The 27,286-nt window shown below is 39.5% G+C and overlaps 1 protein-coding gene across 1 annotated transcript; it reads right to left on the bottom strand.

The window, feature by feature from the left end:
• Nucleotides 1–220: 220 nt before the first annotated feature.
• On the bottom strand, nucleotides 221–27,233 carry FNTB (farnesyltransferase, CAAX box, subunit beta). Its single transcript, XM_026665628.2, has 12 exons — nucleotides 26,993–27,233; nucleotides 20,814–20,878; nucleotides 18,855–18,927; nucleotides 15,956–16,047; nucleotides 13,004–13,150; nucleotides 11,212–11,295; nucleotides 10,021–10,107; nucleotides 8,803–8,932; nucleotides 6,822–6,954; nucleotides 5,732–5,843; nucleotides 4,261–4,375; nucleotides 221–2,790 (listed from the first exon to the last, which is right to left on the bottom strand). Exons 1-12 carry the CDS (start codon nucleotides 27,146–27,148, stop codon nucleotides 2,683–2,685), a joined length of 1,302 nt encoding a protein of 433 aa, XP_026521413.1. The 5' UTR covers nucleotides 27,149–27,233; the 3' UTR covers nucleotides 221–2,682.
• Nucleotides 27,234–27,286: the final 53 nt, after the last annotated feature.

Genomic DNA, 27,286 nt, shown 5'->3' with positions numbered 1-27,286 from the left:
TACCCGAACAAAGCTGAATGCCATACATGTAAGTACCCGCGAAAACTTAAGAAAATGACACATGAGGTCATATTGCTTTAATATAGGTAGAATATTCCGATGCCTGTTCTTACCATGCAGGACAAAAATACAACCCCAAGAAGACTAAATGTAATTATTTTTCTTAATGTGTAGCCTAGTACTAAAAGGGTTTTCAGGCAGCCCTCTGAATTAAAACACATTTACTGTGAAGAATTTTATTAACAGTCACAACTGTACAAGTAATAAGAAAGGAATTAGTGTATACAGTACATTCAGAAAGTATTCAGACCTCTTCACTTTTGTCAATTTTGCTATACTGCAGCCTGATAGTTGTTGAAATTCATTTTTTCCTCATTAATCTACATTCAGTACCTCAGAATGACGAAGTGAAAACAGAATTTTAGAAATGTCTGTAAATTTATTAAAAAGAAAAAAAAATTGAAATATCACATTGACATAAGTATTCAGACCCTTCACTCAGTGCTTTGAAGCACCTTTGGCAGAAATTACAGTCTTAAGTATTTTGGGGTATGACGCAACAAGCTTTCCACACCTAGATTGGGGGATTTTCTGCCATTCTTCCTTGCAAATCCTCTCAAGCTCACTAGCTCAGTCAGGTTGGACGGTGACCGTCAGTGGACAGCCATTTTTAGGACCCTCCAGAGATATTCAATGGGGTTCATATCAGGGCTCTGTCTGGGCCACTCTAGGACATTAAACAGAGTTGTCCCTAAACCACTCCTGTGTTGTCTGGGCTGTGTGCTTAGGATCATTGTCATGTTGGAAAGTGAACCTTTGGCCCAGTCTGGTGTCCTGAGTGTGGTGGAACATGTTTTATTGACGATATCCCTGTACTTTGCTCCATTCAGCTTTTCCTCAACCCTGATATATCCCACTCCCTGCTGCTGAAGAACACCCCCAGAGCATGATGCTGTTGCCACCATGCTTTTACTGTTGGGATATTGGTCAAGTGGTGAGCGGTGCCTGGTTTCCTCCAGACATAACATTTAGAATTGAGGCTAGATCTCAACTCTTGGTTTCATTGGAGAACCTTGTTCCTCACAATCTGAGAGTTCTTCGGGTACTGCAATGGGCTTTCATGTGTTTTGCACTTAGGAGAGGCTTCCATTTAGCCACTCTGCCATAAAACCCAGATTGGTGGAGGACTGCAGTAATGGTTGTCCTTCTGGTACTCTGCCCCATCCCCACAGACGATCTCTAGAGCTCAATCAGAGTGACCACCGGGTTCTTGCTCACCTCTCTTACTAAGGCCCTTCTCCCCCAATTGCTCAGTTTGACCAGCGACCAACTCTTGGAAGCGTCCTGGTTGTGCCACACTTCTTCCATTTGAGAATTATGGAGGCCACTGTGTCTTAGGAACCTTCAGTGCAGCAGAAATTTTATTGTAGCCTTCCCTAGATCTGTGCCTGGCAATAATCTTGTCTGAGCTCTACAGGCAGTTCCTTTGACCTCATGGATTTTGCTCTGCTACAGTATGCCTCAGCTGTAAGGCCTTCTATAGAGAGGTGCGTGACTTTCAAATCATGCCCGGTCAATTTAATTTAGCACAGGTAGACTCTAATCAAGGTGTAGAAACATGTCAGCAATGATCAAGAGAAATGGGAGGCACCAGAGCTAAATTCCAAGTGTTGTTGCAAAGGATCTGAATATGTCAATGTGAAATTTACAGACATTGCCAAAATTCTGTTTTCATGTCAATATGGGGTAGTAAGTGCAGATTAATGAGGAAAAAAATGAATGTCAAAGAACTGTAGAATCAGGCTGTAGCATAAAAACTGACAAAAGTGAAGGCGGTCTGAATACTTTCTGAATGCACTGTATAGATATATTTATATATACTGTATATATCTTATAAAATGCATAAACATCATTGTATAATCAACCCCATCCCTTGACAAGCAGTTTGCAAGGGAAATAAAATCTTGCAGAAGCATTCCTGTCCACCCTTTTTTTTGCTCTAGGCAGAAAGAGACCTTTTAGTACCAATCTTCAAGACCACACTTTCCCAGTGTGCTCCAACGTGTGATACAGAACTACGTAGTGAGGATACGCATACGCCATTTAGTTCGGTTTTCTTTCTCCTGATGTATCCAATAGCTGGGAAACTAATCTCCTGGCTAGAAATGTTTAGTATTTTCTCAGGGAATGTAAATAGCCAAATAAAGAAACTGCCTGCCAGAGCAGGAGGACAATGTACCATCTCTGGCCAAGCCATCATGCAGCTGATGATGAAGCTGCAACCCCCCCCCCCCGTCCCATTCCTCCCACCCCCATGATGCTTAGCATAGTGCAAATGAAACAACAGAGCTGCTTTGCCAGATGCTTACGATAGTAACATGCTGCATTGTTTCAAAAACAAAGCTGCTCCTTAATGAGACAGCTTCCTGCATAAGTGAGCACCCAGCATGACCAACCATACACCATCACACAGCCAATCAGCTATTCCGTTCTAAAAACTGGTATATTTTTTGGTATGGCTAGCAAAGCTCTCTCAAAAGACAGACACACACGCACAAAGTAGAGCCTGAGGAAGTTAGCTTCATGGCTCAAGTCCCACATCAGCCAAGACGATAGGCAGCGTCATTGCGCCGAACATCAGGACAGTACACCGCAGAGTCTCTCTAAGGGCAGCAAAAAGGCTCAGTTAGTGAAAGTCTCTTCTCTGCTTGGAATTGGCTTTTTCAGGAAGTGCATCACAGCTTGCATCACTTTGCCAGGGGAGATGTTGTAGACAGGATGTGTTGGCTGCTGTTTGGGGATGAAGGAAAGGGGAAAAAAAGAATTAACCGCAATTCTGCTGGCTGTTGGCAGTTCTCTAACCAAAAAGGAGGAGGAGGAGGAGGAGGAGGAGGAGGAGGAGGAGGAGGAGGAGGAGGAGGAGGAGGAGGAGGAGGAGGAGGAGGAGGAGGAGGAGGAGGAGGTGGAGGAGAAGAAGAAGAATGCATTTCATTTTTCTTGATAAAAGCTTGACCGCAGAGCTGAGGGAGGCCCTGACTTACCTCACAATTAAATTCAGTTCAGTATCACTAAGCGAGGTAGTCATTAAGCGAGGCAATCCAGTTTATGACCTTTTTTGCTATGGACTTTAAGTGAATTTGATTTCCATTATTGGCTTTCTTGGTTGGGAATCTCCTGGGAAGGTCACAAATGGCAATTACCTCACCCTGGGATGCTGCAAACATATAAATGTGAGCTAGCTATTGTCAAGCACCCACATCATGATCATGTGACCATGGGCCACTGTGATAATAATTACGAGGCCCAACTGTAAGTAACCTTTTTCTGCACTGTTGTAACTTTGAGTGATTGTTAAACAAATGGTCGCAAGTTAAGGACTACCTATGTGCCAAATTCTGACACCTCAGTTCTGGACCACTAGAAAATTTCCTCAACTTTCCTCTGACCAATGAACGATGTATTGTCAAGCTCAGTTTTATGTGACTCAACACCCTTTAGCTGTTTTCAAGGTTTATCATTGAAGAAAAGACACGTTCCTGTGGCTATGTTTACAAAGCTTGCTTGCCTATCTCTACACAATGAAATATAAGATTCTGCAAACTCCTCTGCTTTGCCGTCTGCCATTGTTCTAAGGCTGGTGGGGAAGATCTTTCCTTCTGATTATCAAGTCGGAAACTTAGGTGAGAATGAAGGGAAAGAAAATGTATGCAAGATTGCAGATGGACTTTTAACCTCAGTAAAATTAAGGTCCCTCGTTTATGGAACATTGAGGGATTTCTAACCTAATGTGTAAGAGGCAGGGACTCTGTTGTCACAGGAAGAGTGGTATCTTCAATCTTCTTGATGTTAGAGCCAGCTGGGACTGTGGCAGGGAAACGAGGAGACACTTGCCCTACACAGCACACTAATATTCCCATCCTGCCTCTTCCCCATTGCTGTCTAACATTTGCCTCACAAGAGTATCAGTTTATATACTGTTACATATTGGGTTCTTACCTTGCACCAAGACATGTGTTTTAACATCACTAAGCCAGCTATCCTGGTTTGTACATGTTTAACACTAAACTGTGGTTTACAAGCCACATTACAGTTTAGTACATTGCAAGAACCTGATTTTAACCCATTTCAAGGTACCTGTTATCCACACGTGGTTATAATTTTAAAAAGTTCTGCTAGGAGGCTTGACCTGTGGTAGAAAAACATAACCAATCCTGGGCATTTACATGCATAGATATCAAGTTCGGTTTAGATGGAGCTTACCAGGCGGTTCTCTGGCACTCCTAGCACGACTTCATGTAAAAGATCTCCACTGCCAAAATGCTGTGCTATCGACAACCCACTCAGGCAGTAGCATGTATGGTAAAAATCTCGAGACCTGGAGGGGAATCACATACGAGGTTAAGGTAACAGAAACCAGAGTGTTTTTATGCTAGGCGTGTAAGCTTTTATGTAGAGTTCATTTTTTGAAATTAGCAATAGCAATAGCACTTTGACTTATATACTGCTTCACACTGCTTTACAACTCTAAGTGGGTTACATATTGCCCCCCCCCCCAACAATCTGGGTCCTCATTTTACCAACCTCGGAACGATGGAAGGCTGAGTCAACCTTGAGCCGGTGAGAACTGAATTGCCGAACTGCTGGCAGTTGGCAGTCAGCAGAAGTAGACTGCAGTACTGCATTCTAACCACTGCACCACCACAGCTCTTGAAATTAGGTTTAGAATATGTAGAAAATCAAACCAACAGGCCAAATAGTTAGAATAAGACTCAAGCTGTGTACAGGCCCTTGATATAGGTAGTCCTTGACTTACAACCATAATCGAGTCCAAAATTTCTGTTGTTAAGTGAGAAATTTGTTAAATGAGTTTTGCCCCATTTTATGACCCTTTTGCCTCAGTTGTTAAGTGAATCACTGCAGTTGATAAGTTAGTAACCCAGTTGTTAAGTGAATCTGAGTTCCCCATTTACTTTGCTAGTCAGAAGGTCGCAAAAGCTGATCACATGATTTTGGGACAAAGAAACGGTCATATAAGCAGTTGCCAAACATCTGAATTTTGGTCACATGATGATGGGGATGCTGGGAAGATTCTGTGAAAAACAGTCATATCACTTTTTTCAATGCCATTGTAACTTTGAACAGTCACTAAATGAACTATTCTAAATCTAGGACTATCTGTACCTCACATTCAGTCAATGGGTATCCCAAAGAAAGGCAGAAAGATCTGAAGAGTGATGGTCAAATTCCAACTCCTCAGAGTCTTTAGCTTTCATTTCTCAAGTCTTTGTCTGGCCACCAATGCATATATTAATCTGGCTACATTTATCTTCACAATGGAACACAAGGCAAATGGGAAGTGGCTTTAAAGTTTGGTTGAGTTAAACAGAGTTGCCAATAAGTTTGGGATGAGCTGTTTCTCCTGTCAAGTTAAAGCAAAATTATGGCAATTTAGGCTAACTTAATTAAATGGATTGCTGAATTCAGTTTGCTCTTGACAAAAAAAGTGTGGAAGTTGTATGTTTCGGAGCAGATTACTCAGATTATCTAATTCAGATTCTGATGCTAGCACCTCCCTAATTCTAGCTCTCCAAAACACCTCTGCCTACGATTTTAATGCATTTCTATTAGGCAAAGGGCTTTTAAGTACCATCTGACCAAGATTTTTGATAAACCCAAATTTATCATTTCCAATAGCAAGGAAGACGCCTGTCAAAAATCACCCAGTACTCACTTTCCGGGCTTGTCCAAAAGACCTCCTGCAGGACATTGGCAACACAACAAGATGTACTCTTGAAGGGCTTGTTGGTCAAACATCCAGTGTGTCATACTGAGAGCAGGATCACCTAAGAGAAACATCACATCAATAAATACTTGTGAAAAACAGTTGAAAATAGTTCCTGTACACCATACTAATGGGAATATACAAAGGGAAGCAACTTGATTCAAGTTTAGTTCTATAGCATGACCCTATTGGAGAATTATATTTCCAATTTTATTATTGTATAGATTCAGTCTTCCCAAAATCTTGGACATTATCCAAGATTTTTCAGTTCAGCTCTTCAGTTTTTTATGGCCAACGTAGTCATTGCTGATAATTTTGGAGTCAAAGCCGTTTTGGAAGATAAGTTGGGTGAAGCTACGTAGATGGACTCCAACATTCATTGTGCCCAGCCAGGCTTGGAGCTAACATGAGGAAGACACCAGGTTGAGAATATCCTCATGGCACACTCACAAGGGTCATTTGTAGCAAATGTGGCTCACTTAATCATGACCAATATGGCACCTCCTGGGTTTTTCTATTTCACCCTACTGAATTTTAAGGAGACTCTGCAGGCAAGAACTAAGTTTCTAGCAGTTGCTGGCAGCTGCTGCTTTTATCCTCTAGTCTAGCCTTTCCAATTATAGGTACTCAAAAGATCACCCACTTGCCACATGATGTGCTGCAAAACAACTGGATGATCCAGTTGCTAAGGAAATAATCAGACCCAAATGAGTACTGAGCAAGAGACAGGTTGGAAAAGAGACAAAACTAAAAATGTACTTTGCATATCCTCAGACATGACATTTTTCATGTGTTTCTAATCTTTTGCCTGTCAGCGGTCTGTTCCATTACATGCTTCCTAGCCTTATTACTAAGTTGAAAGAAGAGCATTTCCCAGTTGCTACAAAATCAGAATGCAAAAGCTAAGATTATTCTGTGTTCTTTGTTCTTGAGCCTTCACTGAACTCCAGCATTCTTGTCTACCCCAAAGAGAAAATCAGTGTCAAGAAACTGTACCCAGTGGGGAAAGCATGGGTAACATTTTGAAGTTCAAACTTACCTTTGGCATGTAAAGCTCGATGTAGGAGAGGCAGTAAACCAGCCTGCCAGAATGAGTAGCAGCCATCCACCAGCTTGTTACAACGACCCTGAAACCCTCCTTCAAAACGCATTTGACGGCTTGTAACCCAGTGCTGGCAGAGAAAGCAAAGCAATCATCACTCTTGCCTACAGCAACCAGAGAAGCTGTTACACACAATAAACCCAACTTAGACAGTCACAGATATTTGCCTGCTTTTATTTCCTTTAGTTTAATACAGGGGTGTCCAACCTTGGCAACTTTAAGCCTGGAGGACTTCAACTCCCAGAATTCCCCAGCCAGCAAAGCTGGCTGGGAATTCTGGGAGTTGAAGTCCTCCAGGCTTAAAGTTGCCAAGGTTGGACACCCCTGGTTTAATACATCCTTGTTGCAACAATGTATCCAAGTGGCCATCCTTTGTTATAAAATTGAAAGGAAACAAAAAAACCAGACTGCTCATTCAACATACTCAAAATAATTTTATTTAACACCATTATAACATGGTAAAGTGGCTATCGAGGAAAGCTATTGAGAAATGAGGGTATAGCAAATATTCTCTACGCAGTCATGGATGTGACTGGTTTTCCTCAGAGAGATAATGGACAGGAACATTCACTGTTATTATTTTTAGTGCTGTGACGGTATGTTTTGTTATGTTTTCCATTTTGTGTTATAATAACACAATAATATTATCTATCTAAAATAATATTTAATAACTTTGGAAAGATGCTCAGAGCTTTATGAAACCGAGTGAAATAAAATTGGCAGTACTAAATAAATACCAGAAGTTGTATATAAAATTTTTAATTGAAATGCTGACATGAAATGCAGACATCGTTGCTAAAGCAATCTTCTACGATGGAATGAATCCTGAACACAGATCCCATCATCACAGCCAGCAGTCCTAGTGCTGGGCCGGGGATGACTGGATTGATCTGAAGCAATGAGATTGAGAATTTAAGTAGTAAACTAGTGAAGTATTTTTACAGAGTTATGGATTAGACAGAGATTTGAGACATAAGAAATAATGCTAGACTGTTTCTCCAGAAGAAATATTTACACAACGCAGAGCCCAGTTATGCAATTTTGTAATATGACAGAAATGTCCAAGTACTAGATTTGGGGAGCAGTAAAAGAGGAACATCAACAACAAAAATGATAAAAGCAGGTTAGGGTTAAACGGGAAGCCTATTAACAATGCATTAAATCATGAATTAGACCCATGATTTATTTTTGAAACTGCAATACAGACTTGGACTTATGGACAGCCAATTAGAAAAGACCTATGGAAGACTGGTTTGGATATGGTGACTGCAGCAGGCCTAGTATATAAAGATGAAAAAAACAGTGAGATACCCACAATGGAGAAGTGGACAGTAAAGATGGGGAAAAATGACCTGATGATTTATGGATTTGCCAATTTAAAAGGGTTGAATAATGGGGAAATATGATGTAATTTTAAAGACAGAAGTGTGTAGATTTACTTGTAACTGCTGTAAAGGAGTTTATATATTTATATATTTTTATTTTCTTGTTTCAGTTTGCTTTTCTCTCCCTTTGTTTTTCTCACTTTTTCACTTCATTTTTTTTCTTATTTTTCTTAATTTTAGTTTAAATTATTTTGTCCCAAAGGTGCTTTCTCAAGAGGCAACTGGACTTTCTGGTTATTCTTTAAAGATGTTTTGCTTCTCACCCAAGAAGCTTCTTCAGCTCTTGAAAGAAATCAACATACTCAACATATGTCTTCAAAGAAAAACCAGGAAGTCCCATTGGCCTCTTGAAAAAGCACCTTTGGGACAACCATGACCTGGATGACTGAGAATCTCCATAGACATTTATATTACTTTGTTTTATATCTGAGAACATTTTAATAAAAATTATGAAACTGTAATTCAGATGCATTTGATTTCTGTTCTTCGAATAGCATGAAATAAATAAGCGAATCTGACAAATGGTTACTTACTAATAAACTTTTCAAATTCAAAACTTGTTCATTTTTGAGAATGACCAAGGCTGCCAGTCCACAAAATGTGTATCCTCCATGGGCTTCCATGCCAGGGACACCACCGATCCCGCCCTCCCAGTTCTGACATCTAATTCAAAATTAAAACACAAAAGCGGGGGCTGTATTCTTATTCCAAGATAGAAAATAAGATTAGATAGAGAGGATGAGACAGCATATAGGGCAGAAGTAGAGAACCTGTCTATCTGGTGTTCACAGAACAATCTGTCACTGAATGTCCATAAAACCAAAGAAGTGATTATGGACTTCAGGAAACATGGACAGTACCACGCCCCACTCATCATCAACGGAGAACGAGTGGAAACTGTCCCTACGATCAGATTCCTTGGCATCCATATTTCAGCTGATATCTTCTGGTCCCCTAATACCAAGGCCATAGTGAAGAAGGCTCAGCAGCGGCTGCACTTCCTGCAGGTTCTCAGGAAGAACAATCTGGATAAGAAGCTGTTGCTGGCTTTCTATAAAACCTCTGTGGAGAGCACTCTGACATATTGTCTGGGTGTGTGGTATGCAGGCTCCACAGTTGAGGACAGGAAAACTGTACAGAGGGTCATAAACACAGCTCAAAGGATCATTGGTTGCCCTCTGCCCTCCCTGGAAGACTTAGCCAGGTCCTGCTGCCAAAGCAGAATCAAGGCCATTATAGAAGACCCCTCACACCCTGGCAATTATCTTTTTGACCTGCTGCCATCTGGACGGCATTTTAGGTCAATAAAATCCCACACCACTAGACTAATAAATAGTTTCTTTCCCTGGGCCTTCTGAGCCGCAAATAAACACGAAGTCACTACCTTATTAAGATGTGAAAAGATGTGAAATCTCAATACCCCATTCAGATGTATAATAACATATTACAGTACAATCCATCTCTTGTGTATTATACTCGGCAAAGCATTACAATGTTGGATGTATATTTTGTGTATATTTGTAGATATGGTACTCTCAAATTGCAAATGGAGACTCTTATCTTCATTTTTAAGTGCTTTGGTTTTATTGCATTGTGAACAGTTGCTGGGGTGCATCCACAGTTTCGTTGTACTTGTACAATGACAATAAAGTTCTTCTAATTCTAATTAGCGGTTTTTTTTCCTGCTTTTCCTGCTCTGGGTAGCTTAGAATAGTCTAAGACTGTTAAATTGCCAACTAAGAGTTTCTTACCTTGCGATCCATTCTGCAGTTTTTTCAAAGAGAGACTGTGTAATAATGTTGCTAAGGGAAGCTACAGATGCAGCACAATAGGCACTCCTAAGATTTAAGTAAAAGAATATTTAAAAGCTTTAGATGGAGAAAGAATATACATGGCTCTAAGTAAGAAATCCTGTATTAAACTGTGCTATCTATGACACACTCAGGACGCTACTGAAAAATAACATGCATCATAAAAAGAAGGGGGCTATTACATTTGAGTAATTCCGCCACTCTCAAAAAGGTCTACATCCAATGAAACAGCTTTGTGTAGAGGAGAGGAGAGAGATGGTAACTCTCTGTTGACAGAGGATTTACATCACCAACACAAGGAAGGAGACAATTGCTGGCAGGTTCCCATCTGGGCTATGGGCAACCTCCCACTCTAAACTGAAAAAGTTCCCCCATTTTCAGAATAGAGAGCTGAGGGGGAATGTGTTGAAGGGGGCATCGTTAACAATTGGCTTCCTTCCTATACTGCTGACAGCTGAATGAAAAAGGCTTCTGTCAGCAAAGCAACATCAATTGGGCACATATTTTAAAGCACAACAGAATGGAAATTATACCAAAAGCTAAAGTTGGACTTTACATTCACCATTCAGTTCACCAACTGGTAATTTAATTTACATTTATAATTAACAAACATACTGTGTGGCTATTGATATTAAGACAGAGAGACCGTTCTTATATCTTTTCCTTAAAATCTCATGGAGGAGAGGGGAAGTTCCAAAGAAGTTGTAGTCTTACACAAACATGCAATCGTTTATTGGCTTCCCACACTGAATATTGTAAATGACAGTTCTGTTTTAAAAGTGTTTTCTTTCTTCAATTTGCTGTACCAAAGCAAAACCTGAGCGTGTGTGCTGGTTTTTTTCACAGCAGCATGGAGCTCCTCTGAATTATAATCACAGCAAGACAGCCTTGTTGACTCTTACTGAGGGTGTTTCTGTAGAGCAGTAGCCAAGGCCTCAACCTCTTACTTTACTTCTAGCCGTGTCATTATCAATCTATGCAGAATGTTAAATGCACTTCAGGAGAAACCTCCAAGTAATTAATAGCTCGATTTGCTTTTTGCAAATCAGACTACATACTACACACCAAGGAAAGGCAAAGGCAAAACTAGTCTGTAACAAGCAGCAAAAACATGGAACGTTTCTGACGTACCGGACATCAACTTCTCCCCCTATGTGCATGATGAAGGAGCCATCAGGCTGCTTCAGGGAATACAGGTATTCCAGAAGCTTCTCTCTGAAAATGAAGAATTGGTAAGATGAAGAACATCAAAGTAGCAAGAATGGTTCAGAATTTCTACACACCAACTCTTTTTCACTTTGTTGATGGCAACCACCCCACAATGTGCTTTCCTGCAGAACCTTGGGCCCTCATCATCGCTGCCTAAGGCATTTCCACAAAAACACCTGGATTCTTCACAGCAGCTGCCTTCTTACCACCGCCACCCCATGTGCTGTAATACTATATCTTTGCATATACTCTTTGTTATATCACATATCAACGAAGACCAATTCTGAGTCCTGAATCAGGTCAGACGTCATATGAAACACCATGAGGCCAAATCAAGCCACACAATCGATTCCTACTCCTGGAATTCAAAGCAACTGGCCGGTGCAATAAGGGAGATGCTGTACCCAACCCCTGCAGAATTCCTGGAGGATGATCTCAGAACCCTGGTTACATATTTAGCTCCATACATATTTTCTCACCTTACAACTCCCAGGCTAATTTATTTTATGGCCCAACTGTGATATTAGCAAGGGTTACAGGTAGATCTCAACTTACAACCACTCATGTACTGATTGAAATTACAACAGCACATAAAAAAATAACTTATGACCATTTTTTATGCTCATGACCATTACAACATCCCCATGGTCATCTGATCAAAATTTGACACTTGGCAACTGACATGTATTTATGACGGTTGAAGTATTCTGGGGTCATGGGATCACTTTTTGGGATCTTCTGATCAGTAAAGTTAATGGGAAAACCAGATTCACTTAGCAACTGTGTTACTAACTTAACAACTGCAGTGATTCACTTAACAACTGTGGCAATAAAGGCCTTAAAATGGGGCAAAACTCACTTAACAATGGTCTTGCTTAGTCATGGAAATTTTGGCCCCAATTGTGGTCATAAGTCGAGGACTATCTGTATTTCTCTTCCTTTCTCCAATTTGTGTTAAAGAGCATCATTTTATACCTTTTTGAGCAGTGCCATGTTATCTTTTCACACTTATACCTTGAAGATCAATTGTTCCTAATATGAACGTGTTTCTTGACTGGTTTGTTTAATGTGCATGTAAATAAATACTCTTATCAATAGATCAATACTTCTCCAAACCCCATTGTGGGAGATTGTACAAACACAGTGGAAGAATCCAGTGATGGATCAGCCATATGATGGCACCACATAAATCTGGGGGTTCTGCTGGTTTTTTAAAAGAAAAGTGAACGTAGCAAATTCACTTTTCTTTGGCAATTGGAGAAAAATGGTAACATTTCTGAATCTCAACTTATTTAGATTAAGCAACAGAATGATAGAGTTAGATAGCAGGTGAGGCTATTGAATGTGCTGCATCTGCCTGTAGTAGGGACTACACAAACATAATTCTAAACAATGTGGAGAGGCACTGCTTTCTGTTTGTTTCCCACTGTTCATCATAAACTATAAGTCTCAAGAGCCAATTTGGCTACCACTGGTCTAATACCAAAAAAAAGGCGGGAAGGAATGAAAGCAACAAAATGGGCCCTAGTTGCCAAAGAGCATCTGTTGGCAAAGGCTGTAAGAGAAAATAGTTTCTTGCTTGCTTTTCAGTTGTCATTTCCTCTGCATGAAGCAAAATATGGAAGCCTGGGGGAATAGTAGGGATGTTCTAGACATCTTGTGTCACAAATTGAACTAACAATTCCTTGGATCCCCTTCTGAGCTATGATTTTACCTGTTGATAACATTGTATGCTTCTTCGGTGCCAATAATACAGAGAGCGTTCACAGCGGCATATGTTGGAGCAAGATGTGGGTGTTGGCCTGGTCCTCCTCCAAAACCTCCGTTTGGGCTCTGACAGTGGCTCAGGAATTGGCATACACTACACACCAAGGAAAGGCAAAGGCAAAACTAGTCTGTAACAAGCAGCAAATGCTACATTTCCTCAAGAGTTCAGTTTTGCTAAAACTCTGTCCATTTCTGAAAACAGCTATTATTCAAGACTTTTTCAAATGTCTCCCTCTTGTCATGTATCACCATCATAAGGTAATTGGGGGGGGGGGAGGAATCCAGAACTTTTATTCTAGTGCAAATTTTAACATCATTCCCATGCCACTATATTCCACTGACACAGAATTCATATCTTCAATTGATTGTATCAAATCCGAAAAAACACAAGTGAGACACCACTTGGGCAATGAAGCTTATGGTTGCTTTATGGTTGCTCCTGAAAATATAAGGCAGGATAAGATGCCCAAGTGCATCAGGAGGGAACGTTTTGGTTTCTCTTCAAACTATAAAGGGGAGGGGAAAGATCTGCAGAAAGAGGAAAGCAGGGGAAAGGAGTGCAGAATAACCATTTTGTGTTCCTACAGGAGAAATGTATAGTGGTTGAAGAACCAAAATATCTGCTCAAAGATTATCTCTCATTAAAATTACTTAGCTAACTGCATGATTTCCACTATGGTTTGGTTCTGGTCAGATATGATTTCTGAACGCTCTCCCTTAATTATTCAGAGTAACCTTATCACTTGCTCTGATCTAATCAGGTTTCAACATGTAATAATCCTATCAATTAAACTGCCTTAATTATAGTTTGTCAAAATAGACCAATTTCTCAGCAGAGTTCATGAAATTAAAATGATCCACACTTTAGGATTCAGACCACACAAGTTGCAGTTATTTTTTTAAAAAAGGAGATGAGGCATATGGCTAAAGCTCAAGGTGACTCATCTACATCATACAAAACCAGCTTAATTATTGTCCAAATGTAGTCACAGCCTTGATAGGCTTTAGTAGCTGATCAAACATGGATGATCGAGGAAGCTAAGCAAGTTAACCTTGAATTGTACCTGGTTTTTTTTTTTTTTTTTTTTGGGGGGGGGGCAACACTTCCAAAGGATTTCAGGGCTACTGAAAGATTGAGAAACTGAAGAATGCATCCAAGAGAAGGCAGTGGAAAACCACTTCCATAACTCTGCCAAGGAAACCACATGATTCGTTTCCAGGAATCCAAATCAGCTCAAGAGCATCCTTACCCTTTAAATTCATGGTTCTTATCAGTTTTCTTGTGTGTTGGGGTTTTGGGTACAGGATACAGTACTGCCAAAGGATTCCATTGGTGATGGGACTGAACATGTGAGTAGCAATGAAGGAAGGTAAATGTCCCCCACCCCTCTGCAGCTCCAGGGCCCTCAAAATCTGTCCCAAATGATTGATTGATGGACCCCTCCGGGGCAGATTTTGGGAAGGACAGCGGTTCCCAACCTTCCTGGCTTAGTGGACTGGCAGGGGGGGGAGGAGATTGGATGGTTCTGTGTGAGTGAAAGGGAGTGCATGAATGCACGCAACTCCATTTACACCAGTGGTGAGCACGAGTGCCCACTGCACACACAAATGGAGCTGTGTGCACGAGCGCCTGCTGCTCACACAAGTGGAGCTGCACACACATACACATTCGCCTGCCATTTGCATGGCCCGGTTCCAAACGGGCCATGGCCCGGAGGTTGGGGACCCCTGGGCTATGGGAGAGAAGAAAGCCCTGCCATCTGTATGAAGTGGACTGAACAATCCGCCAGTCAAATGTGAAAATCTTGCCTCCTTGTTTGGATCCCAGGCAGGGAATCTCTTATCAGCTTTAATCTACAATATGATAATACAATATATAATATTGCACTGTATTTTGCTAAATTTGTTGTGAAGCCTGTGGGAATGCAATGTTTTTAAAACGGGAGAAATTATAAGACTATCAGAAATGAGTCCGTGCCTCCAAAGAACAAGTCCTTGTAGGGAAAAGTAGTACCTGTTGTGTCTCTCCCCATACCTTGCAAATCTTCTCTCCCCAGAATCTTTCCTCTACATAACAGAGCTCTTGCCACCACCATTATCTAAGCCCATCACAAAAAGTACTAAAATCTTCTACTCAAGAACAAGTTATTAAGATGTTGTTGGAGCAAAATGAATGAGACAATGCACTGTTGTAGTTTTAAAACAATCTGGACACATGATGCATGGGCAATGGGATGTTAACTCAGAAAGTCAAGTGCTCTGCATAGCTGATGAAGATTTCAGAATATCAATGTCTACAGTCATTTTTTGCTGCAGAAATGTTAAAAGTAGTGGAACAGAGCTCCACTTCATATTATACTTACCATTTCTCACTATGTGAACTCTGAGTTTTAACTTTAATACAATTATTTACTGATAAGGTAGTAATCTGTCTCACGTGTATCCTGCTTCTGCATAATCATTTGTCTTTTCCACCCCAAACCTCATTCCAATTTAAATGCTACATCAGTATAGCCACTCTTTTCATCTAATGAACTGAACTCCAGCTCATGAAAGCTTGTGCCTTTTAATAAAATGAGTTAATCAGAAAAGGTGCCACCAGGCTCGCTCTAATTTTAATTTTAATTTAGGTAACTTTATTGAGTAGCTTATTGGAAAAAGAGAATTAAAGATGCATAGAATCCAAAGCCTGATTAAACTTTTCTTGATTTCTACAGTAGAGGTTAACTGCAGTATTTTTTTAAATCTTCAATGAGGACTGGAAACTTTTAAGGAAATCAATCTTCAAAATAGGAAGAGTTATCCTCTGTTCCTATTATCACATATTGTACACTGTGCAATTTCTGAGTAAATCCCCATAATGCTAAAGAAAGAGTACATCTGATAAAAACAAACTTACTCTGATGCTACTGAATCTGGTATTGGTTCCCCCAAGAGCTCCAGGCTGTGCAGGATCCAATAGCACAGCCATGGGCGGCTGGCATCCAGACACTACAAAAAAAAAGAGAACTACACCTGTTCAAATTTCACACAACAAGCAGTACTATATTTGCCTCAAATGAGGGAGCATTTTGTGCAGGAGATTGCTTTATCAGAACAAAAGTATTGAAAAGCAAACAGCCCATCTAAGAGCAAAGGAACTTGAACTTGGGAGTATTCCGACAGTGCCAAAAAATTGTTATGATTTGTTCAGTAGTAACCTCTCTTTTTATTTATTACTATCCGGACAAAGCAAAAACCATATAAGTAACTAATCCATGGAGTTTCTCCCCCAGGCTGGCCCTCTACAGATGTGCTGAGACTGCAATTCACAGAATTCCCCTCTCTTATGTTCTTTCTGGGAGCAACAGCTTGGAATTCTAGAGAGGGTTGGTCCTCCAGCTGAAAGAGCTAACAGAGCCTAACAAAGCCAGCCAATAGAACTCAATTTGTCTCCTTCTAGCCCACCTAATATTCAGGTGTCTGAGAAATAGTAAAAGCAGAAGCAAAAGAAGAGAGTATGAAACACCAAGGACATTATAGCCCATGGACAAATCTATGATTAGAAACCAACAAACTGCAAATATAATCGGGAAGAAGGCGGAGCCTCCTCGCTGACGGACCGTAGATCATGACTCTCTGCGGTTATGGTCCGTGCTCTTTTGTTGGAGAGCCCCGATCATTACTATTAGGGGCTGAAGCTGCCTTGGAGGGGCGGCGGAGTAAGGGGAAGCCGCAAGCCAGGTTGAGGGGAGCCGCATCTCCCCTCCTGGGCTTGGTCTTCCCCCCCCCCCCGAAGACAAATGCAGCGGTAGTTTAAAATGGCCACCCCAAAGAGGAGGACTCAGCTGGATTAAGCTTTGTGCAGGAGGGAAGAAAGAGGTGGATAACATCTGAACTGGGACAACTGGGCAATACAACTAAACAAAAGTACCCCACGATTAAGGTAACATGGAATTTTTAAGAAAAGAAAAGTGAGCAGCGAAATTACAAAGGCACAGGAAAAAAAATAAGAAAATATTTTTGACAGCTAAGTGGGGCTTTGAACCGGGAAAGGAAGAAGCCAGAACTAAAGATTTAACTAAATTGGACTAAAATATTTTGGCAATAAACAGGCATAAAATAAAGCTGGACTTAAGATTGTCAAAAAATAATAATAATAAAGTTTACAAATTGGAGACTGGACTGTGCTGGAATATTGAGGTTCGAAAAACCCTAAACAAAAAAATAGGGGGAAAAGGTGAAGACTTTGTATAATGGAGAGTGCCACTTTTTGACAAAAACTTGAGCTCAAACAAAAAGGAAAGCATCCTGTTTCTGAATGAACTTGTGTGAATATAACACAAAAGAAATATTGAAACAAAGAATCTTAGAAAGTGAAAGCAGAACCAGAAAAAAGAAAAAAGCAAGGAAAGACTGACTGTGGGATTGATTGATGTTTTTGGTATAGACCCTGAGCTGGAATAATTGAGAACTTTAGAAAATTGAAAGAAGAAAGAAGGAAAGTAAAAGTGGTTTTTTTTGTGGACTTTAACGATCATAAAATACAAGAATGTGTAATGATGATATCTCTTCGGGAATCAAAAATGGAACTTAAAAATATGAGAGAATTACTACAGGAAAGAGGCGAATCACTTTGCTCTATGTTAGAAAAAATGGAAATGGCGATTGAAGAACAAGAAGAAAGAGCTTTAGAGGAGGAGGAGTTGACTCAAGGAGAAGACATTTTAAATAGACAATTAACACAAAGAATACTACAAAGAAGTGGGGAAAGAAGGAAGGTTAAAAAGTTGAGATTTATCAAAAGGGGGAATACCTATGAAGTCGGGAAAGGCAGAAAGACTCAGCAGAAAAGGGGAAAGGAAGATATTAAGAAAGAGAGGGATATAAACTGGAATGAGAAAAGATATGGGGAAAAGAGGGGGAGGAGAAGCAGTAAGAAACAGGTGCATGAAATAAAGAAATACAGAAATAGTAAAACGTTGAAAAGAAATTGTTTTTTCAGAGATAATGGTTGATGAATTAAAAAGGGGATTCTGCAGGGTGACAAGGGGTAATAAGAATATTTCTGCAATTAAAAATATTTAGAAAATAGGGTAATATAGATACTGATAACTTTTATTAAAAATTAAGGGGGGAAAATATGCTGTAGAATCCAAATGAAAAGATGTAATGATTATTATTGTAACTTCCTAAAAATAATGGTTTATTGGGAATCAGGATGAGGGAATAAAGGTATATTTTAATCATTGAGGTGTCACACTCAAAGCAGTAAAAGGGGGGAAACCTATACTTGTTTTTTTTTTTCTTTAGTGTTAAAATTTATATTAATCTAGAATTTATAAAAAGAATGTGTAATGGAAAGGAAATATGACTAAAGAACCAACTAAATTAATAAGTTAATATAGACTATTAAAAGCAAGGAGACATTGGTAACCTATTATTATTATTATTATTATTATGCAAACATATTGTTTATCTTTATTTTTAAAATAAATATTAAAGGATTATAGTTGAAATAGTTGAAATGAAACAAAAAGATGTTTCGATTGAGATTAATGAAAGAGGCTAGAATTAATGTGTTTGTTTCTCTCCTTACTAAAAATTTGGAATGGAAAAGGTAATAATACAATTAAGTATGCATATATGAATGTATAATTGCTGTCATATTTGTATGTAAAGGTGATGACCCAGAAATATGTTGTCCACTAAAAAGAGATTTTTGTTTTTAATGTGAAAAACTGAATAAAATTTGTTTAAAAAAATGCAAACATAATAAGGAAAAAAGTATACATTTGGTTCAAATTGCAAAAAATTACCTCATAGGCATCTGTCAATTGCCTCAGTCCTCTCTTCAAGTAATGGAAATGTTTCTCTTGTTGCAAAACATACCTGATGGATTGACCAAAAGATATACAGTTTAGCAAAGTTATAGAGTACCATCTGAGTGATGAACAGACTTGCTTTTCATTCAGTTAATTAAAGGGACAAAGAATAACCTATATTTTCCATAAATGCAGTGTATATATGGAATGTGATATGTTTGTATTTATGGATATATTCCTTGAGCAACTATCAGACCACTTCACACAAAATGAATTCTGGCTTATCAATATACAAGCAGCTTTATCTTTCTACAAACAAGCAAAATGAGTTTGGATTTAAATCAGGAATCTGATCTTATTCTTACTGGAATAAGTCTAGCCTGAGGCTCATGCATTACACTATGCAAGCTGTGGCAGTTGACTGTATGTTTGTTAACTGTACTCTCTTGAGGAAGAAGCCAAGGGATCTAAGCTGTTCAGTCATTTGTTAGCTATATGGTTTGTCATCAGTTGCAAATGCAGTCACAATACACTTAATGCTATGTTAGATCAAACCAAGGTCCATATAATGGACATTCTGGTCAGGATCCAAATGAATGCTCAGACTAGAAGTATGCAACCATTTCAGGTTATGAGGACCAGTATACAATTACAAGCAGAGTTTTGGTGACTTCAGTACTTTCGTTCATGAGTTTATATATTTAACTTTGAAAAAGATTTTATTGGATAGTAAAGAAAAGATAAACAAGATTAATCTACCTGTAGTGCCCACAAAGTAAGGTTGTAGAGAAAATAGGTGGTAGATTTATTACTTGCCCAACCCAACCCCTAATAAAGTCATTCATTTCTTTTATGAAGGGAGAGCAATCTAAGGAGTCTTGTCATTGTAAAGTTTGAGAATCCTGCCATAAATTAATAGTGCAATGTGGTGCATCAATAATTTGTGTCAAACTGTCAGCTAATTTCCGTTGGATAAACCTGAATAACAAAATAATTTACACTTCTTGCAATTTTATTGCAACATTAATGATTAACAGTGGTTTTGCTATTGCTTATTATAAAACATCCAAAATAATTACCCAGTATAAAAGATTTTAAAACAAATTCACTAAAAAGTGTGTTCTCTGAAATCAAGAAACATTTGGGAAAAAAACATTAAAATGGAAGAATCAGCCAAGGTGAGCATATGTGATTGAAAGATTGAATTTAATAGGCAGGTCACTAAAGGGTGAATCAAAGAAATATTGTGGATCAGGCAAGGATGTTCTAGGAATCAGATTCCTACAGATTTCAAATAATAATATAAAACCAAGAAAAATACATACATGCATAAACCCAAGATAACAAAAAAACTCAGTGAAATGATTGGTTTTATAAGTATTTTTTATTCTGCCTGTTTCTTGGGGGAGGGCTTTTTTTTGGCTAAGCCACAATTCCTAACTACGTAAAGTTTTAAAAAGAATAACAACAAGAAGTGGAGAAGAGGTAGAGATGAGGATGAGAAGGCTCTGGGGTGGAGTTTCCTCCCCTCTCCTCTGTTGTTTGCACTGGAAGAAAAGCTCCCATTCAGAACAGTAGACTGTCATCCAACACAAAAACAACAAGGGTGACTTCATGATGTTTCTCTAAGATTTAATGAATGGAACACTATAAAATATTCCACAAGTGGGCATTAAAGCTGCATACACTTATACATGCTTGAATATTTAGATACATAAACCTTTCCCATCTGCCCCCATGATTGCCCCCAGTTGCATCTTCCTTCACAAGGGCCTTTGTAGGGTTGAGAGATAATCTGCAGGTGTGAAAATAAGTGTAGGAAACTGCTATAAAAGGAACACATTCCTCAAAACAGATAAGCCAGCACAATTCAAGATCCAAAGTCCTTAACATAAAAAGTGTATGCTTTTTTTAACTATACAGAAGAAAAGGAACATGAATACAATAACTTACTGGGTGTCGTGATGGTTTCTCTTGTAAACATCAAAAACTTCTTGAACAATATCCTCCACTTTTGTCTGCATCAAGCCAAGGGGACAAAGAAGAGTCACAGAAAACATGGAAAAAGAAAGCATTAAAATTAGCACAATAATTGTTATGTGAAGAGGTCAGTCATCACATTGCAATACAATGATGTCATAGCATAACATGTCAGAAGTGTTTTAATGATTGTGAATGCACCCAGGTAGAGTCTTTTGTACCGCAAACACTTCTCTACTGGTGCAGAAGACATTTTCCATGCTGAAAGACTGCACTGGTATCAACATGGCTTTCCATAATCTTAATTAATACTTCTAGGATCAAACTATTTGAGAAACCCTATGATGTCTCATTTCCATAGTGGAACACAATAGCAGAAAAATGCTAGCAATAAGTTCTTAACGAACACTAAAATGTGACACATAGCATATATTTTACTTGAATATAATGGCAGAAGATATTTAAAATATTAATAGTAACATGGGTAGCAGCAAGAAACATTAACTGAAGAATGCTCTCAACAAATGTCTCAAACTAATAAAGATCTATTGTTCCTTTAAAAAGGGGCAGAGAATTTCAATTTTCTATTATATTATTGTTTGTTCAACAGAGCAAACTTACAAAGAAGTACTTCCATTGGCAAATTAGTGGCTCCAGAGCAATTTGTCAAAGTTTTTCTTGCCTCTACTGAACAAGGCTGTTGCTTAGTTTGCTGGCATCCCACCAACATGGTAGTTAATATATATTTTTATTTGTATCCCATCATTATTATTTTTGTAAGTAATTCAAGGTAACAAACATATCAACATACCGTCCTCTTCTTATTTTCCCTTCAGTAACCCTGTGAGTTGGTGGGCCAGGGGTGGGCTTCAAAAAATTTAGCAATGGGTTCTCTGCCCGGTTGCTGGGTGGGAGTGGCCTAGTCAGCCTCCTGCACTACGGCAGAGGGTGTGTGGTTTCGCCCTCCCCAGGCTCTGGAGGCTTTCCTTGAGCCTGGGGACGGCAAAAATGGCCTCCCTGGGCTCCGGAGGCTGGAAACGAGCTGTTTCCGGCCTTCCGAAAGGCCTATTTTTTGCCCTCCCCGAGCCTCTGCGCAGGCCCTGCACTTATCTGGGATCCAAAACGGGCCATGTGGGGACTCCTGGGAGGGGAGGAGTGGGCAGGGCTAGCCAGGAGTAGGATTTGCCGGTTCACCAAACTGGCCATAAAATTAACAACCAGTTCACCTAAACCAGGGTGAACTGGTAGCAGCCCACCTCTGGGTTGGGCTGAGACAGAGTGACTGGCCCAAGCTGTCTTTCATGGCTAAGACAGGGCTTGAACTCAGGGTCTCTTGCTTTCTAACTTAATGCCTTAACCACTAGACCAAACTAGCTATAGCACACATTACAATACCAGACATGAATCAGATGCTGGCTGTTATGCCGGTAAAAAGTACTTTGTGGTAGGTGATCACCAAAATTCAAATCTAGAGCCTAGAAGAGGAAATGAAATGAGCAATCAAGGAGACAAGTTATTTATATTCTATTACAAGGCTCCAGAATTCTTCTAAAATTCTGTAATTCTAGTTCTTAGTAAATGGTTAAAAAAAACACATATATGAAGCTTCTATTAAAAACAATGTTGGGCCCTAAGCTCTCTGAGATGCATAACAAGAGGTAGAAAAATAGAGCAGTGGAAATTTGATGTCAGTCCTCCAAAGTAAACCAAACTTACAAACCAAAGACACAATTGCTATTACTACTTTTACTATAAGATGATAGTAACAGAACCTTGCAAGTCTGAATGCATCCCGTTCCTCCACCCCACCCTCTTATCTTTGTAAGAATTTGGGAGGAACATGTTTGAGACACTTTCTCAAATTACATTTCTGCCCTGGACACAGATTCCTTTTATCTAACCATTGTCTTGATTGCAGCTCTTCCTCCTATTCCTCAAGTTGTTCCTTACTGCACTGACTGACCTGATATAGAAATGGTAAATGGACAGGAGAGAAAACATTCAAAACTTGGATGGTTTAGATCAGGGTGTCCAACCTTTCACCTTCCCTGGGCCACATTAGAAGATGAAAATTTGGTTTGGGCCGCACATATAATAAATTATTATAAAATAATTATATTATAAAATTATATAATAAATTATAAATTATGTTTATTATTTATTAAAATTATTTATTTTTATTAATTTTCCGGCCAAATTTTGCGGGGTGGGGGGAGGAGGGGAAGAAAGCTCGCCCGCCTCACGCCTACCTCTCCTCCTGCAAATGGCCCGGCTGGATGCGGCAGGACTGGAAGGCGAGGACCGGGAGGCTCAGTGCAGCAGCAGCAGCGGCGGCGGCGGGGCAGAAGCGGTGGCGGCGGCAGCGGGGCAGAAGCAGCAGTGGCGGCAGCAGCAGCGGGGACAGAGGTGGCGGCGGCGGCGGCGGCAGAAGCAGCAAAGGCGGCGCCCGCCTTTTCTGTTGCTGCTTGGCGTGGCGCTCGCCTCACCCCCGCCTCGCGCCTGCCTCTCCTCCTCCTCCTCCTCCTCGCTGGCTCTTGCCAGAAGGTTGGGGTGGGCACTGGGCCGCATTACGAGGCACCTGGGCCGCATGCGGCCCACGGGCTGGACAAGCCTGGTTTAGATAATGAAAGGCTTCACAATTAGGGGATTCAAAAGCCATAAAGGGATATGTATATCCCAATTTTCATTGCTTAAAGTAATAGCCAGCCTTGTTTTTCCAAACACAGGTTAGGCAAAAGCCAAAACAACAAAGATATTTGTGTGTGTGTGTTTTCTGTTCAAGCAATATATATCTTCTGGGAAAGCTCAAATTGCATTCTACAACTGGTCCTTGTGTCCAATTAAAGAAACATTCTGTTCACATTTTTTTTGCAGGTTACCTTGTAGTATTTTCTTGTCTAATTTTTTAAAAAAATATTCTCTTCTTTCATGGAAAGATCTCCTGGAATGATGACAGTTATTGTACATCAGAGATATTTTAGGTTTCTAGCAACAAATCTCAAATCTAATTGTCATTCTGGCTTACAGTATAGAGAAGGAAAACAAGAGCAACTAAACTTAACTGTAGGCCATGGAATCCTAACACATTGGATAATACAGAATTGTTTTGACAGCTGACTTAAACATGCTTCTCTTCAACGATTTAAGAAAGATGTTTGGCTGTTTCAAGTTTTTCTATGAATGCAGATTATAGGATTGAGATTATGCATCTTTTAAATGGCAGAATAAATGTAAAATTGCAGAAAATACAGTAACCAGACAATTTTTGCTCCCTAATCTTTTCTTTTTCATGGGGAGAGTCATCTTAAAATCATGGAGTTCTGTTTCCTTTGGGATTAATACAAAATAATACTAGGACTACCAACTGAGGTTTTTAACATAGTCTTAAAAAGCATGAGCCCGTTTACCTCAAATTAAACTATACTGTGTACCTTTGCTCTCACCCTGGTGCTTCTTAGGTGTGCACTAATTGCATTTCCCTGATTTGCAGTCCCAAAGAATTTGGTGGTGTTAGGATGGTGAAAGCTAAGCTTACTAATCAGCACCAAAGAGCAGCCCAGTCCAGATGTTATAGGCTTTTCCTGCCCCTGCTTAATTCCACAAATGAATGAGAGATTGTATATGCCAAGCATAAGTGCTCTACGTCTAACTTCAAGCTCCCTTCATTGTTAAGCTTAAAAAGTCTTAAGGAACAAACTATTATAGTATCACCACCAAATTAGATTGTATTACCCGAAAGGTACTCTGAACATGGAATAAGATATACTTTACAAAAAAAGGACATTAATATAGTTGAAAATAAACTAGAATCTTTTGCCCAGTCATGCTAAATTTCTCAGTTACAATACTTTTTGAAACAATGCATATAGCATGTATGCATGACAGCAAAATTAAGTGTATCTTTATGCAAAATATTTCTTTCCCAGGATTATATTTCATATATCTAATGAGATGGTCTGTGACCTATTAAAACTTGTGATAATAAAGTGGTTCATTTGTAAGTTTTCACAAGATACTGTTTAAGATGCTTTATTTTCTGGAACTGACTAATCCAGAATGACAGCTATGTTGATCTGTTATAACAAGTGCACAAAGAATGTAGGAAGATCAATAGACTTATTGTGTTATAAAAGCTTTTGTGGACTACAAAATATATAATTTGGCTATAAAAGTACAGTGTACAACACAATAAATCTTCTCTGCTTAAAACACAGAGAGGATTCTTTTTGTACTGATTTATTGATGTAACTGCTATGAAGCAGTTATCTTTAAGAAAAAGCAAGCAACGGATAATCCTAATATGGTAATAGCTTTTAACATGATGTAACTCTTAGTATCTTCCACTCCTGAAAAAGAATTACAGGTGCAGATAATTTTGCCCATTAAAATTTACATTTTGCCCATTACTTAAGCAAACTTACATAAAACATATGCTTGAGTTCTCACAATTTCAAAACCTAGAATAATTATAGCTTATAACTGACTGAATGTATGCTATTATCTTCCTCTCAGTGACCTGATTGTCAGGTGCAGTAAGTAAGTAGAACTTCCACACTATGAATCTATTTCCTTTTAATCAATTACTACTTTTCCAATCCATTCACACCAACTTAAAACTCTAAGGTGTATTTCAACACATACACTAAGTAAAAGGAATGCCTTTGTATTAGCTACTACAGTCAATGTCACCCCTACAATCTTATCAGCTTAAGCCATATTTCTAAACTCTTATCTTCCCTGAATGTCCCACAAAAGTTCCTAGCTACCTTATGAATACAGAGAGTTTGTGAAACTTAGAGAAGTATTTAGACTCCAGGGATTTTGCAAACCTTCCTTTAGATTTAAAAAGTTCTAAATAAGTACTTTTTTTTTGCAACGTTTTCATATAAAAGAATCTGTGGCATAATTGCAGAAATGGAGAAGAGGTCACTAAAGGAGGGACTTGAATGAAATACAAAATCTTTATCTAATGCTTCTGAATGACCACTATCTGTACTTTCCACATTTCATTCTGCTCTCCTTATTGTGACTATTTCTATCTGCCTCTATAAGAGGTAGTCCTCGACTTACAACCCAATTGAGCCCAACATTTATGTTGCTAAGTGAGAAATTTGTTAAGTGAATTTTGCCCCATTTTACAACTTTTCTTGCCAAATTTGTTAAGTGGATCACTGCAGGTTGGTAATTCACTTAGGTTGCTAAGTGAACCCGGTTTCCTCATTGATTTTGTTCATCAGAAGGTTGCAAAAGGTGATCACATGACCCCAGGACAATCCAAGTGTCATAAATATGATACAGCTGTCAAACATCCAATGTAAATCAGGTGACCATGGGAATGCTGTAATAAGTGTGAAAAATGGTCATGTCTTTTTTCAATGCTATTGTAACTTGAAACGGTCAAGTGAACTGTTGTAAGTAAAGGACTATCTGTACTGCTCTATGTGAGTGGACATTTTTATCTCAAAGGAAATGAATGCATTCTGTACCTTATGAAATGGTACATCCACATAAGCTGAAAGCATAAACAATGTATTATTTGATGCTTCTATTGTAACAAATCAAAATAGTTATCTAAAAACCACAGCAAATTTTAAGGACATCGGAAGATACAGACAACAGTGTGTGTGTGTGTATATGTGTGAATTTACAACATTCAGCATTAACCATTTATTTCCACCAAAATGTTTCCTGCAGTTTCTCAACAACAGTTCTCCGGTTTTATAAAGTGATTTTCTAGGGAAGAAGACAAGGAATTCAAATATAGGGAGATGTGTTCACACAACACATTAATTGGTTTACTGAATTAACTGGGTTTTCAGTACCCACTGGACCATAACACTATAGGTAAATTTGCAACACGATGAACCATAAATCAGCCCACTACATTTCAAGTGTCAGGTACGGTCCAGTTCCTCACCAGGCAAGCACAATCAAAGAAAACATTGGATGAACGCTTGGGAACCGCACCTGGCATGAACTTCCCCATGCAATGAACTCGCACGCTTAACGGAGGGTAAACCGAATGACGCGCCCCGCAGCCCGGATAGTTCTAGATATGCTCATCTAGCCCGCTAAAGCCTGAAGCCGCGCACAATGCACCCTGGGAGTTGTAGTCTAACTGCAAGAGAAGCGGGGGCGGTGTCCAGTCCTACCTGCTCCGCCGAAGTGAGGGTCCGAACTCCGTCGTCGTCCAGCCGCTCCCGATACGCGTCCCCGCTCCCGCCACACTGATGGCGCCTTCTCTCGGCGCCGCCGTGGTGGGTGGAAGCTGCTGCTGCTGCTGCTTCTACCTCCGCCGCCGCCGCCATGCTCTTAGAAAAGGGCTCAATCCGCACGAACAATTCCGGCTGCCCGAATCCGACCGAGAGGCAATGGGCTTAAAACTCAGCTACGGCAGCTCGGAGAGGACAATGGTCTCAACGCGCAGTTATCGTTTAATTTTGCTG

This window comes from Notechis scutatus, chromosome 1 (genome assembly GCF_049901735.1).
Source record: "Notechis scutatus isolate UNSWTSFEM ecotype Mainland chromosome 1, rNotScu1.2, whole genome shotgun sequence".
In the NCBI taxonomy this organism is placed as follows: Eukaryota; Metazoa; Chordata; class Lepidosauria; order Squamata; family Elapidae; genus Notechis; species Notechis scutatus.
The sequence above is the reverse complement of the archived record's forward strand: the minus strand, read 5'-3'. Positions and strand labels throughout refer to the sequence as shown.